The following is a 13,576-nucleotide window of genomic DNA, read 5'->3' as shown; positions in this document are numbered from 1 at the left end:
GGTCTTAGCACGTACCACCTGGTGCCGCTGGGCATCTTTGAAGTCCCAGAGTGACCCAAATGGCTTTCTTCTAGGGAACACCCTCTTTGTCGCTGAGAATTAACCAGACTCCAGATGCTGTACAAGGAACAGGGAGCGGAGGCCGCAGAGTCCAAGATGCAGTATTTTCAATAAGAGGAATCCGAGGCCTTGCGAGGCCACCACTTGTCCGTCACGGGCCCATTTGGTGGCAGATCGGGATTCAAAGTCGAGCCTCCCCCGCTTCGGAGGGGGGCTGGCGCTGGCACTCACAGGGCGGTGGGGGCACTGCTCGTGCCTTCGATTAGTGAGTCTCAAATTCCCCTTCCTCAGATGCAGCTTCTCCGAAACCGCAGTACTTGAGAAAAGGCAGGAGTTGGCTTTTCTGCTGATGTCAGAACCTGATGTCAGCTGGGTCAGGAGCCCTCCAGCGGCCTTCTCAGGCCCGACCGCCCCAGTGCCAGGCGTGGGGCTGAGTGCAGAGGCCCAGGCAGCTGCCCCCGAGCCTCAGATCGAGTGATGAGTCGCGAACATGGAGTCTCGGGCCCGGACGATGGCCTGTGCCGTATTGAGGGTGGTGACAGACAGCCTTCCCATGTGAGCAGCAGGGAAAGTGCTCTGAAGAGGAAATTGTACGTTGTGCCTTAAGGAATACGTAGGAGCTCTTGGGACAGAGAGGAAGGGCACTGTGGGCAGAGGTGCCAGGGCAGCCGTGAACGGGAGGTCAGCGTGGCCCAGGGCACTTGGAAGGTGCAAGTCGCACTCCGCACCAGAGGCTTCCCGTGTGTGTGTCCACACACATTTTTTTTCTTTTTTTTTTTTTAAAGATTTTTTATTTATTTATTCGACAGAGATAGAGACAGCCAGCGTGAGAGGGAACACAAGCAGGGGGAGTGGGAGAGAAAGAAGCAGGCTCATAGCAGAGGAGCCTGATGTGGGGCTCGATCCCATAACACCGGGATCACGCCCTGAGCCGAAGGCAGACACTTAACCGCTGTGCCACCCAGGCGCCCCTCCACGCACATTTCTAAACCTAGGAGGCAGTTTTCATTTTCTTGGTGCGGAAGCGTTACATGTTCACTGTTGGGAAAGAGGGGTGGGGGACGTGGGCATAGAAATCAGCCGAAGAAGGAAGCAAAAAAGACCGTCACTCAGCCCTGGGAGAGAACAGTTCTCGATGTGCTCGTGTGCCACCTGCATTGTTCTGTAACCTGCTTTTTCCACTTAGCAGGGTATCACGAACCTTCTTCCCCGCCGGTAGGTATGTTCCGCGCTCCCCTGTCCAGCCTCTCCCTAGTTCTTAGACATTGGAATTGTCCCCCTATCCCGGCTTTTATAACTGTAAAACGTATTTGTCATTATAATACAAAAAAACCAAAATTGGGAACATCGCAGGACCCGCCTGCCTCATTCTAACCCGCAATGTCCCCTCTCAAGGTGCTGGGGGATTTCTCGGGAGGCCCTGTTTCTGGGAATAATTAATGGTGCGCATTCCGTTTGTTAAGGACCCAGACTCTTGTGTTGATTCCGTGGGTCATGCATCTACCCCAGAAGCGGCCGCGTGTGAGGGAGGCCGTGTCGGGGTCAGCACTGCGGGGACACAGCTGGGCGGTGACCAGCTTCCATGACACCGTGTCTCTGCGTGGCGAACTCACTGGCCGTGGTTGAGCAACTGAGAAAGCATTCCATACCCGTGAACGTTCCAAGAACTCAAGCCTCACGCTCTTTAGGTGTCAAACTAAGTGCATTTTGTTTGTTTTCATTTTTTGCTTGAGGGGAAACTCACTCCTTGTCAACTTGGCCGTTCTGACCGTTTTTTAAAAAGCACAGATGAGCGGCTCTCGTGCGTCCATGTCCATGTACAAAGGGAAATCACGTGTGGTTTCGTCCCTGCTCTTCTCTCCCAGCGTCTCATCCGCGATGTGTGCCTCGCTGGCTGACGCTGAAGCATCCGTTCACCTTTGAGTTTCTGTTTCAGCCAAGCTCATCCGTCCTCATGGCTCAGAATTCGGCAGGCACGCAGCGGTGGGAGTCCCAGCCCTGAGCCCCAGGAGAAGCCAGCGTCCTGGTCTGGACAGAACATAAACCGGCAGGGCAGGGAAGACATGGCTGTTCGTGGCAGGGCAGGGACAGAAGCTGGACACGTGGTCCGAGATGTCCAGACACCAGACCCCCTTGGGGTGCGGGCCTGAGGGATGGGCCTGCCCAGAGGGCACTGGGTGCGGTGCTGGGGAGTCAAGGAGGGCCAGCTCCGGGTTCCTGGGCGGCGGGGCTGTGTCTGGCTGGGAAGGTCTGGGCAGCGGCCCCCAGCTGCCTCCCGTGGGGCCCCACAGGTAATGCCCTTGACCTCTGGGGCCCTGAAAATGGCTCTGATCCTGGACCTAATGTAGTGAGAACCTGGGGGGCGTAGACAGGAACTTCAGATACCTTTATGTTTGCAAAATCATGTGTCTGAACAGCTTGGCAGAGTCCTCCTTGAAAGAAAGCTTCCCTGTAGGTCTTTCCACGGACTCCAGCCCGCTGGCCCCCACGAGAGCACTCCCATGAGGTGGTAGCATGTGCGTGTTCCGTGTGACTTTGTTACGCGCTCCTGTGCTCGGGAGGCCACCGGATGTCGTGAAAAGGGCAAAGACCTTGAAGTCAGACTGGGATTGGGCCCTTGCCTGACCCCGTACTGGCCCCAAACAAATACCGCTGCTGGGCCTCCGGCAGCCTCCCTATAAGGTGGGCACCAGTGCCCCCGGACACAGCGCTGCACCCTTCCTGTCCTTTTCTTCATGTGACATTGGCAGAAGCCTGCCAAGGGGTATTTGTTAGTTGCGCTGTCTAGCTGAGGAGCAGCAGAGCCCAGGTTCAAGTTCACTCGGTGGCCAATCGGCAGGCTGGCAGTGGCAGCGCGGGCTGCCCGGGGTGGTGTTTGTGGGGAAAAAGTGGATTTTGGAAGCAAATTGTGGAAGCGTAAACTGTATTAAAATAGAATGTCTACAGAAAGGTACACCCAGAGAGATGATGTCAGCACGTGAGCAAGGGGTAACAACCCCCCAGATCAGGGCGGAGTGTTCTTGGTGCCCCGGGAGCCCCTGCTGTCCCTCACCGTGTCCTGACTCCGGTCCCTGTGCATGGTTCGCCTGTTCAGGGATTTTGTATAATGAAGTCGTATTCACACTCTCTTCCACGGCTTCTCGCACTCAGCCTGCCTCCCTGGGACTCATTCATCCTCGGGCATGTAGTGATCGTCCATTCATGCTGCAGTGGAGAATATTCCGTTGTCTAAATATGCCGCAGTCGGTTGGTTGGTTGGTTGGTTGGTTTTCCTGCGGGTGGACGTTAATTAGGGTTGTTTCCCATTTGGCACCCACCTGTCAAACGCTGCTGGAACCTTCTATGCGCGTATCCCGGTGCACGGGCACCGCTGTGCTCTGTCCGGTGTGCACCAGGGAGTGGGGTGCTGGGTTGTGGGTGGACAGAAGAGACTGCCGTGCGGCGTTCGGGAGCAGCCGTGCCACAGGGCGCCCCAGCAGCTTCGGCTGTCTTCACGGCGCACCTCGCCGTGGTCTTGTTTTCTGTTTCCCTGGTGACTAGTAATGCCACAGCCCTCGACAATAATACCAGATGCTCTCTTTAAGAAAGTGCTTGAGGGGGCGCCTGGGTGGCTCAGTCGTTAAGCGCTGCCTTCGGCTCAGGGCGTGATCCCGGCGTTCCGGGATCGAGTCCCACATCGGGCTCCTCCGCTGGGAGCCTGCTTCTTCCCCTCCCACTCCCCCTGCTTGTGTTCCCTCTCTCGCTGGTTGTTTCTCTGTCACATAAATAAAATCTTTAAAAAAATAAAAAAAATAAAGTGCTTGAGGTCTTTTGATAGTTTTCCTGTTGGATCAGCCATCTTTTGCTAACTGATTGGTAGGGTTTTCTTATGTTCTCCACCTAAGTCCTTTGTCAGATACGCAGAAGCTGCAAACATCTGCCGTGCCCTGGCTCGCCTTTCATTTCCTTAACGGTGCCGTTCTGAATGGAGACAACCACATTTTAGCTTTATTCAGTCTTGTCACCGTATTGCCCACATCCCGAAGATTTGCTATTCAGAGAGCACTCTGTTTTTGCGCCTTGCTGTCATAGGCCTGAGGGCCCCTGGCAAGGCTCACCGGGTGCCTTTTTTATTTTTTATTATGTTTTTAAATATTTATTTATTTATTTTAGAGAGTGAGAGAGCACGAGCAGGAGGGAGAGGGAGAGAATCTCCAGCAGACTCCACATGGAGCGCGGAGCCTGACATGGGGCTCGATCCCACGACCCCGAGATCACGACCTGAGTCAAAACCAAGAGTCAGACATTCAGCCGACTGCACCACCCAGGCGCCCCGCACGGGGCTTCTGTAGATGACCCCGCAGGCCTGGGGCAAGGAGGAAGGGAAGGGAAAGGACAGGAAATGGAAAGGGGGGCAGGAGGCCAGCAGCTGGGAGGTGGACGGTGGGCCGGCAGTGGTGCTGCTCTGTGGAGAGGACGAGGTGCAGGGCTCTAGAAGGTGCCACGGCCACAAAGAAGGGAACAAGTCACTGCGGCCCCAGGGCAGGATAGGAAGAGGGGCTTGGGGGCGGAGCAGGGGTCTGTGGGGTGAGGCAGTGGATGGGAGCACTGGGCTGGAGGCCACAGTGGGACACGATGCTGAGGGCCATCACAGAGGGAGTGGCATACAGATCGGTACGTAGGAGTATGGCGTGTGGAGGGACGTGGCGGGTGGGGGGGGGGGCGCTTCTGAACGGACTTGTGTGCCCCAGTCTGTGGCCGTGGGAGCCTCCGGGGATTGGAGGTGAGACAGGGCCTTCGGGACCCCTGGCTGGATGCTGAGGGACGGGAGTAATGTCCTTGACCCTTGTTTGTTCTCGTCCGTCGGGGCTGGAGGGCCTGGCTCTGGCTGTGGTGGCATCTCAAGAGGCTTTGGACTCGCTGCAGAGGACGCGGGGAGGCCGAGCAGAAGGGGAGCTCAGAGCCCTGCCCCCGGGGCTGTGCGCATCCCATGCCCATCAGCTACTTTTTTCTTTCAGGACTTCCTCTGTCAAAGACAGCAGCTTTGTGGAAAAGATGAAAAAGACGGTGAGTTGTCTGTCTGTGCCCTTCCGCCAGGGGTCGTGGCCCTGGTGGCGGGGGGGGGGGGGGGGGGGGGAGGGAGGCCAGCTCCACCGGATGGGAGGGGAGAGTGGGCACGAAAATTCTCATCTAACCGAAGTCCCCAAGCTGCTCTGCTTTGCCCGAAAGGCTTACCTTCCTTTTTGGATGTTTACTTCTTGAAGCAACCGCACTGTAGACTAGCCCTGCCTCCGACTCAGGGGCCGTCCCTTGTCCTCCCTCCCGGTCCAGGCCCCGGACTCGAGCAGGTAGAAACCTTACACAGCTGGGACCAGAGCCCAGCTACGGTCTTCTCTGGTTTTGTTGAAGTATTTCGTTTTATGGGAAAGTACGACAGTCACGCTTAAAATCCCGAGCAGACTCTTCAGGGGGTAGCCTCTCCCCTGTCCCTGCCGCTCGTGACCATTGTTCTTAGCATCTTGTGGACCCTTCTAGAACTCCTGTTGCGCATACCAATCAAAACACGAAGAAAGGCAGCATGTTTACATACACTGTCGTAAACCATGCTTTTCTGTACCTATTGTTTTTTAAACTTTCAGATCTGTGTTAGAGTTCCTTCCGTAACAGTTCAAAGACCCCTCCCTCCTCCCTTACTGTAGCCGCGTAGTGATTTCATTCTGTGACCGTGAATACAATCAATTGGAATATTTCTAACCTTGAGCTCTTACAAATGATGCTGCTGGGACCCTGGAGACCAATGGCCACATCTGCAAATACAGTAAAATGCCAGAAGTGAAATTGTTGGCTCCAAAGGTGTGTGCATTTGTAATTGTGATAGAAGCTGCCAGATTGCCCTCACCCCCACCCCCGGGGTCACCCCAGCGCACTCTCATTAGCAGCGTATGGGCAAACCTGTTGCCCCGCAGCCTTGCCAGGACAGTTAGCGCCCAAGTTTGGAGTCTTGCCAGTTTTCTAGGTTAAAGAAAGCTATCTCCGTGTACTTCCAGTTTGCATTTTTCTTATGAATGAGTTTCAGCAGATTTCCGTGTGTTATGACGGCATTTCTTTTTTTATAGATTCTCTCTTCAGATCTTTTGCCCACTCTTCTCTCAGGATTGATCCTTCTCGAGGAATTCCTTAAAGTGATGAGGGAGATTAACCCCTTGTTTGTGATACGAGTCACAAATATTTTCCCCAGTTAATAGCTTGTGTTTGACCTGGTTCATCATGTGTGTGTGTGTGTGTGTGTGTGTGTGTGTGTGTGTGTGTTGCCGTGTAAAGTTATCCAGTGCACTTTATTCTTCCTGTGACTTCTGGACTGTGAGTTATTTGCAGTTTGAGTCATTAACTCTAAAGAGAAAAAGAATTCTTGCACGTTTTCTTCTCCGTGCTTTCTAGTACTTTCTCATTATTCATAATTAAAATTCAGCGTGTTGGGAGTTTAACCTGGTGTACGATGCAAGGCATGGACCCAGGGCTAGTCTTTTGGGCACCGCTAAGCTCCGTGCAATGGCATCCATCTTTTCCCCACTGGTTTTTATCAAATACATGATTCCCATACGTATTTGGGCCTTTTTCTAGATTTTCCTGTCATGGTACGTTGATCTGGCTGTCTGTGGACAGTATCCTATTGTTTCAGTTACCGAGGTTTTACAAAGCTTGCTTTAATTTCCGTATTGCTAGGCCCCGCCCCCAACCCCACCCTGGCTCTTATTTTCCTGTTTTCCTGGCCGTTATTTTATATGTATTTGTCTGGGGTAACAGCTTTAGTGAGATAGCGTTCACATTCCATACAGGTCACCCTTTCCACATATACACTTCAGTATTTTTAATGTATTCCCAGTGCACTAACCACCACCACAGTCCATTCTAGAACATTCTGTACCCCCAAAAGCCACCCTGAACCCATTAGCAGCCACTCCCCACTTCCTCACCCGCACCCCCCCTCAGCCCGAAACAACCGTTCATCCACTTTCTGGGCCACTTAGAGAGTTGCCTGTTGGGGACATTTCGTGGCCTCTCGTGGGAGGCCCCTTTCACTGAGCCTCGTGGCGTGTGCTGGCCCTGCTTTCCTTCTCATTGCGAAATCACGTTCCAGTGGAGGGATTTATTTCTCCATATGACCTCGAGGATGAAGTTACAGAGGTGGAAAGAGCTCTTCGAATGTTGCACCAGCTCATGTTGGTTTCTGGATTGATGCCGGGAGGACGGAGCTCTTGGATGTTGAGTTTTTCGGTGCAAACTCCATGCCTCTCACTTCGGTTGACTCCTTCACCCATCTTGCAGATTCCTCGGAAGGCTTATCATTAAGTACTTCATATGTTTTGATGCCATTGTAAACATTTAGGTACGATTTCATATCCTGTTTTGTCCTCTTCACCTGAAATCCTAAGACTTCCCTGTTTTACTAAGTAGTTTTTGTAACGATTACTTAAAAGGACCTTTTTAGATGATCTGTAGGACATTCAGGAAATAGAAGAGGTCTGAGAACAGTTAAAGCAATTATAATCCGTACGTTTTCTTTTTTCATTTGTACCCACACGTTAGGGCTCCGTGCAAAAACCAGACAGACAGCACTCTAGGGGTTGAGGGCGCTGGAATCCTCCCGCAGAGAAACCTCATGTTACATAAAGGGACTGGTAGGTGGCCTGTGCCTCGCTTCCGCCTTCTGGATCTTGCAGAGCACGTCCAGTTGGCAGGGCTTAATTTGCGGCACCCCTAGCCGCAAGGGAGTCTGGGACATGGAGGTCCGGCTTCTCAACAGCTGCCGTAGAGGCCACAGGAGGCAGCAGGTGTAACGAAAGAGCATGGGAGCCCGTCCACTGGGTGTCTTTCCTATCGTCTGGGTTTCTAGGAAGAATATTTTGTAATCACCCCCAGTTCTCTGCGTGGAGCCTGCTGGCGTAGTTCCCCTCGTGCGTGTGTATAAACAGAACGCATAGCGGTACGCGCGATGTGGGTCTAGAACAAAATGGGAGTATACTGTACATACTGTTTGGTCACTTTTTTTTTTTTTACTGAACATTATTACATTGTGTTTTCTCCCCATGTCATTTAATAATCTGTCCAAAATGTGCTCTTCAGCAGCTGCGTGTCTGGGTGGCCTCGGTCACCGTCCACCACAGTAGCTGTGGCAGTGAGAGGATCGCCCCAGAGGGACTTAGGAGGGCTTGAGGCAGGAAGGAAGAGGGTCCCCTTGAGGGACACCCCCTGCCCAGCCTGCCCTGCGGTCACCTGGAGTCTCATGAAGCCTGTGGCTCTCGGTCCCTCCCTGACCGTGTGTGTCTGGCCTTCTCTAGGGCAGGAACATCATCGTGTTCTACGGTTCCCAGACGGGGACAGCGGAGGAGTTTGCCAACCGCTTGTCCAAGGACGCCCACCGCTACGGGATGCGGGGCATGGCTGCAGACCCCGAGGAGTATGACCTGGTGAGCACCCCCGCATCCTGGCCCGCCCTCCTGGCCTTTCCAGTAGCATTGGCGAAGGCGTCCGGAGCATGGAGACGTGTAAAGGACTGAGCCAGCCGAAGGGACGGACAGGAATGGGCATCTCCTGTCATTGGTCCTGGCCGCTAGGTGGCCCCAGGCATGCAAGTGTGAGCTCCCAGCGCCCTGCACGCCCAGCCTTCCCTGCGCCGCACGCCACGGGCTTTCCCAAGCTGGCCACCGCGGGGAGATTGGACTGGAGCACCTAATGGGTTGGGTGTGGCTTAAAAAATGAATGGGTCTCAGCAGTCTGGGGAGGAAGTGTTTCCCGTTTCTCCCCTGCATCCCCAAACTGCAGCAGCAGGGGACGTGGCCTGAGCAACCCTGGGGGGGCCATCTCATGGAGCCCTGCAGCTGCGCTGTGAAAAGAGGCTGTATTGACTCGTGTATTAAGCGTAACCAGAGCAGCAACAGGGCCAGGGGAAGGGGCCAGGGGAGCCTGAGAATTCGGGGTGAAGGCCCCCTGTTGGAGCTGCAGGATCCCCCTGTCCCCCATTAGCTGCCCTCTTCACGTCGCTCTCTCAGGCCACCCCAGGCCTGTCTGCAGGACTTCGCGGCCCACTTCCTGCTTTCCACTGCCCCCAGTCTCTTTTGGAGGGGGGTGCAGGGCAGGCTCGCCTTGCTCATTCACCTCCCGGTATTAGCTCTTCGTCCTTCCCTGAGCACAGCGTTGGAAACTTCTAGCCATCTGCTTGCCTATTTATGGGGGGTCAGGAGAGCTCATGCCAGCCAGGCCTGCAGCCCCAGGTAGAGGCAGTGGCCAGGGAGGGGAAGGGCCTGGCTGGGAGCAAGTGGTCCTGGGACAAGTCCGGAGTTGCTGTCCTGCTCCTCCCCTGATGGGGTCCTTGTTGGTTGTGGCCCAGGCCTGGCCTGCAGCTCCCACACCGTGCTGCCCCTGGTCCGTTCCCTCAGACGCACGCTCCCGCCCCCCAGCTGCTCCACCCCTAAACTTCGGTCTCGGTGACCGGTGCCGCTGCCCCTCTGTCTGCAGAGCTCAGTGTTAAGTTGGCTAATGGTTGGTTAGGAATTTGTGACAGCCCAGGCCCCACTGTGCTCCTAGGACTCTGTGGAAAGAGGAGGGTGTCCCCCAGGGGCCCAGGCCGTGAGGCACAGGGAACCAGGTTCTGAGCGCCGGCTGGTGGCTCAGCACCCAGGCCCACACACGTGGTCATCTGTGCCTGTTCCGTTTCCTCTGGAAATGCACCCCCTCCACTCAAAACTAACAAACGTCTAGTTGTTCCACTCACCGGTTCAAACACCCGCCCCCTCCGTGCAGCCCTCCCTGACTGCTCAGTGCCCCTTCCTGACGGAATCCTCCCGCACCGTCCCACAGCCTGTGGGACACCCCTGGCTGGCAGCTGCCCCGGGGCAGGGCCTAGGCTCACCTGTCTGCATCCCATCAGGCACAGACCTGACGTGGCTCAGTCATGGTCTCTGGGCCTGGGCCCCACTCTTGTCTCCCCAGGGCGACCTGGGCAGCCTGCCGGAGATCGAGAACTCTCTGGCAGTGTTCTGCATGGCCACCTATGGTGAGGGAGACCCCACGGACAATGCCCAGGACTTCTACGACTGGCTCCAGGAGACTGACGTGGATCTCTCTGGAGTCAAGTATGCGGTGAGTCACCCCATCTTCCCTGCAGCGGCTTTCCCAGCCTGTGACGCCTCTCCTGGGCCTCTGGACCCCCGTGTCCAAGGGGGAAAGCCTCCCTTCCCACCTCGTTCTGATCAGCCAGGGCAGGCGGTGGTGTCAGGACAGGGGGCTTCAAGCTGGGGGGCCTGGCGGGGAGGCCAGGGGAAGGCTGCTCCTGGGATAGCCCCCTCTTCTGGCCTGGGCCCTGTGCGGAGAGCGTCTCCTCACCCTCCCCGGGGCACAGGATGCGGGAGACTACAGTCCAGAAAGGTGGAGCAGGCTGGCCCAGACTCGGCTGGCCCAGGAGTGCCGGGCAGGGAGGGGGAGATGCCCCTGCTGCGCACCCAGGCTTGAGGCTGACAGGCTGCACGTCACCAAAACCCAGCCGCTGCCGGGGAACAAGGCGGCCCACCTGACAGTGCCAGGCGTCTGGCAGCCGTGGAGGCCCGAGCATGCGGTGTGGCCGGCCCGGGGATACCCACCCTGGACTGTTGACCAGGCCTCAGACCCGCTCCTCTGTCCTCACAGGTGTTTGGTCTTGGGAACAAGACCTACGAGCACTTCAATGCCATGGGCAAGTACGTGGACAAGCGGCTGGAGCAGCTCGGCGCCCAGCGGATCTTTGAGCTGGGGATGGGCGATGATGATGGGAAGTGAGTGCCCCCCCCCCGCCCCACAGCCACGGGGTTAGGACCAACTGGGGCACACGAGGGGAGGGGAGCGCAAAGCCATGTGTCAACGAGCCTCCTGCCAGGCATCAGCCAGGGCACAGGAAGGCAGCCCCCACCCCCGTCTTTGCTCTGCCCCCTCCTCTCGGCTGGCCCAGCCCCGGGGGAAGCTGCCCCGGATTCACACAGACACTCCAGCTGCTGCCCGGCACCTCGGCTTACACCCCTGAGCAGCCTTCCAGCTGCGTGGGGCCGGGGCTCCCTGGGCCGGGCTCATTCCCTCCTCTCGCCAGCCTGGAGGAGGACTTCATCACGTGGCGAGAGCAGTTCTGGCCGGCCGTGTGCGAGCACTTTGGGGTGGAAGCCACTGGAGAAGAGTCCAGGTGAGTGTGTGCCCGCGGACTGGGCAGGGGCTGAGTAACCCCCCAGGGTGGGAGAGCTGGCCCGGTGCAGTACCGGTGGGGACAGCAGGAGAAGCTGGTAGCTCAGTCATAGAGCATGGGGGTCCCAGGTCCTGGCACTTGGGCTCTGCCTGGAAGTGCTGGGCAGCAGGGGGGCTTCCTTGTCTTCTCACAGAATGGCCCCGAAGCCTGCAGCTTGCCAGGCCACCCCAGCCCTCCCCACCTCCGTGTCCGCTCCCTCTCCTTCCCACCACCTCTGGACCCTCCCCATGGCAGGCACTGTGTCAGTCCTGTCCCTGAGGCAGCCTCCTCCCTCTCTCAGGCCCCTCCCCGCCTCACCCTGTCTCCCCTTTCCAGCATTCGCCAGTATGAGCTTGTGGTCCACACAGACCTAGACCCAGCCAAGGTGTACGCGGGAGAGATGGGCCGTCTGAAGAGCTATGAGAACCAGAAACCGTGAGTAGAGAGCACGCGTGGGGCCTGGGGCCCTGGGCACACTGAGCAGCTGGCAGTCCTGTGCCCCGCAGGCCCATCCTGTGGGGCCTCCTTATCTCCACCATTGTCTCGGAGCAGGCAGGGGTGGGGGCACCCACGAATTCATCCCCACCGTGCAGGAGGGCATAACGCCCAGAGGAGAGAGGCAGAGGCTGCCCCACCCCCCTCCCAGTGATCCCTTGGGCTAGGGCACCATGGCTGGTAGACTGGCACGGGGGTCCCTTAGCACTTCCTGGACCAGGACACCGTGAGTCTGGCTGTGGGTCTAGGTTAACTTGGGCAGAAGGGCTCACTTTCCTTAAAACCCACCTCAGCTTTGGCCTTTTTGTCCAAAATCAGTGTTTCTCTTTTGGACCTGACTAGCCTTACCCATGGGTGCCGCCCGGACCCCTGGAACCGCCCAGGAAAAGTCCCTCTGGTATCCCCAGGATTTAAGACCAGCGGCCCTGATTTAAGAGGAAACTGCATGGGGCGCCTGGGTGGCGCAGTCGTTAAAGCGTCTGCCTTCGGCTCAGGGCGTGATCCTGGCGTTCCGGGATCGAGTCCCACATCGGGCTCCTCTGCTGGGAGCCTGCTTCTTCCTCTCCCACTCCCCCTGCTGTGTTCCCTCTCTCGCTGGCTGTCTCTCTCTGTCAAATAAATAAACAAAATCTTTAAAAAAAAAAAAAAAAAAAAGGAAACTGCATGTTTCAGCGACTGTGCAGAGTAAAACCGTCTGGGGCGTGTGGGGTGAAGGAGCTCTGCTCCACAGTCACGGGGGGGCCCAGGCACCCTCGGTCTTGGGGAGCCTTCTTCAAGGGGGCCTCGTTCTCCTGTGCACTCAGCCCACAAACAGGTAGCATGTGGAGAGTGTCCCCGGTTTTAGGGGCCAGCCTCTGTCTCCTTATCTGTAAATGGGGAATTGAGAGCCTAGCTCTGCCCATTTTGGGGGGTTGTTGGGGGCACTGCCTTGGTTCAGGCTGGGAGAACCTTTTACATAATTGGAGAGCCTTTACATAATTGGGCCCTTGGAGGTCGGCTCTAAGATTACCTGTGTTCTGTGAAACCCAAAGGGTCCCTTGGGGGCAGGGAGATTCAGAGTGAAGACCCAGCCAATCACTGAGCTGCTCTCTTCCCCACCCAGCCCCTTCGATGCCAAGAATCCGTTCTTGGCTGCGGTCACCACCAACCGGAAGCTAAACCAGGGAACGGAGCGCCACCTCATGCACCTGGAATTAGACATCTCAGACTCCAAACTCAGGTGCCGCAGCCGCCCCCTCCCCCAGCCCACTCAGGGCCTCCGGGCCGCCTTCCCCCAGACCCCTCCTGAGCCTCACGTTCCCCTCGACCCCCCAGGTATGAATCTGGGGACCATGTGGCCGTTTACCCAGCCAATGACTCTACCCTGGTCAGCCAGCTCGGCGAGATCCTGGGTGCCGACCTGGACGTCGTCATGTCCCTGAACAATCTCGATGGTGAGTCCCGGAATCCAGGCTGCCCCCCAGACCAGGCCCGAGCCCCCACGGTTCCAGGGGCTGGAGCAGCCCCGCCGGTCAGCGGCCACTGACCCCAGGTCCTCCCCTCTCCCCGCAGAGGAGTCCAACAAGAAGCACCCCTTCCCCTGCCCTACCTCCTACCGCACGGCCCTCACCTACTACCTGGACATCACCAACCCGCCTCGCACCAACGTGCTCTACGAACTGGCCCAGTACGCCTCCGAGCCCTCGGAGCAGGAGCAGCTGCGCAAGATGGCCTCCTCCTCGGGCGAGGGCAAGGTAGGCCCGTCCCTCCCACCGCCGGCACCCGGGGGGCCGCCCCCTCGCCCGTCCCCCGGACCCC

General features: G+C 57.2%; 1 protein-coding gene across 5 annotated transcripts in view; it reads left to right on the top strand.

Moving 5' to 3' along the window:
• POR (cytochrome p450 oxidoreductase) overlaps window positions 1-13,576 on the top strand; it is a 58,475-nt gene that overhangs the window by 43,301 nt on the left and 1,598 nt on the right. For all 5 annotated transcript variants that reach the window (XM_045786231.2, XM_045786229.2, XM_045786230.2 and 2 more), the window contains 9 exons: window positions 5,058-5,106; window positions 8,379-8,507; window positions 10,030-10,179; window positions 10,723-10,847; window positions 11,156-11,245; window positions 11,621-11,719; window positions 12,882-12,998; window positions 13,094-13,212; window positions 13,331-13,512. In XM_045786231.2, coding sequence (XP_045642187.2) covers window positions 5,058-5,106; window positions 8,379-8,507; window positions 10,030-10,179; window positions 10,723-10,847; window positions 11,156-11,245; window positions 11,621-11,719; window positions 12,882-12,998; window positions 13,094-13,212; window positions 13,331-13,512 — 1,060 coding nt within the window. The remainder of the gene's footprint in view (window positions 1-5,057; window positions 5,107-8,378; window positions 8,508-10,029; window positions 10,180-10,722; window positions 10,848-11,155; window positions 11,246-11,620; window positions 11,720-12,881; window positions 12,999-13,093; window positions 13,213-13,330; window positions 13,513-13,576) is intronic.

This window comes from Ursus americanus, chromosome 2 (genome assembly GCF_024610735.1).
Source record: "Ursus americanus isolate L20-20 chromosome 2, mUrsAme1.1.p, whole genome shotgun sequence".
NCBI lineage: Eukaryota > Metazoa > Chordata > Mammalia > Carnivora > Ursidae > Ursus > Ursus americanus.
This window is presented reverse-complemented; position numbering and strand designations above follow the sequence as displayed.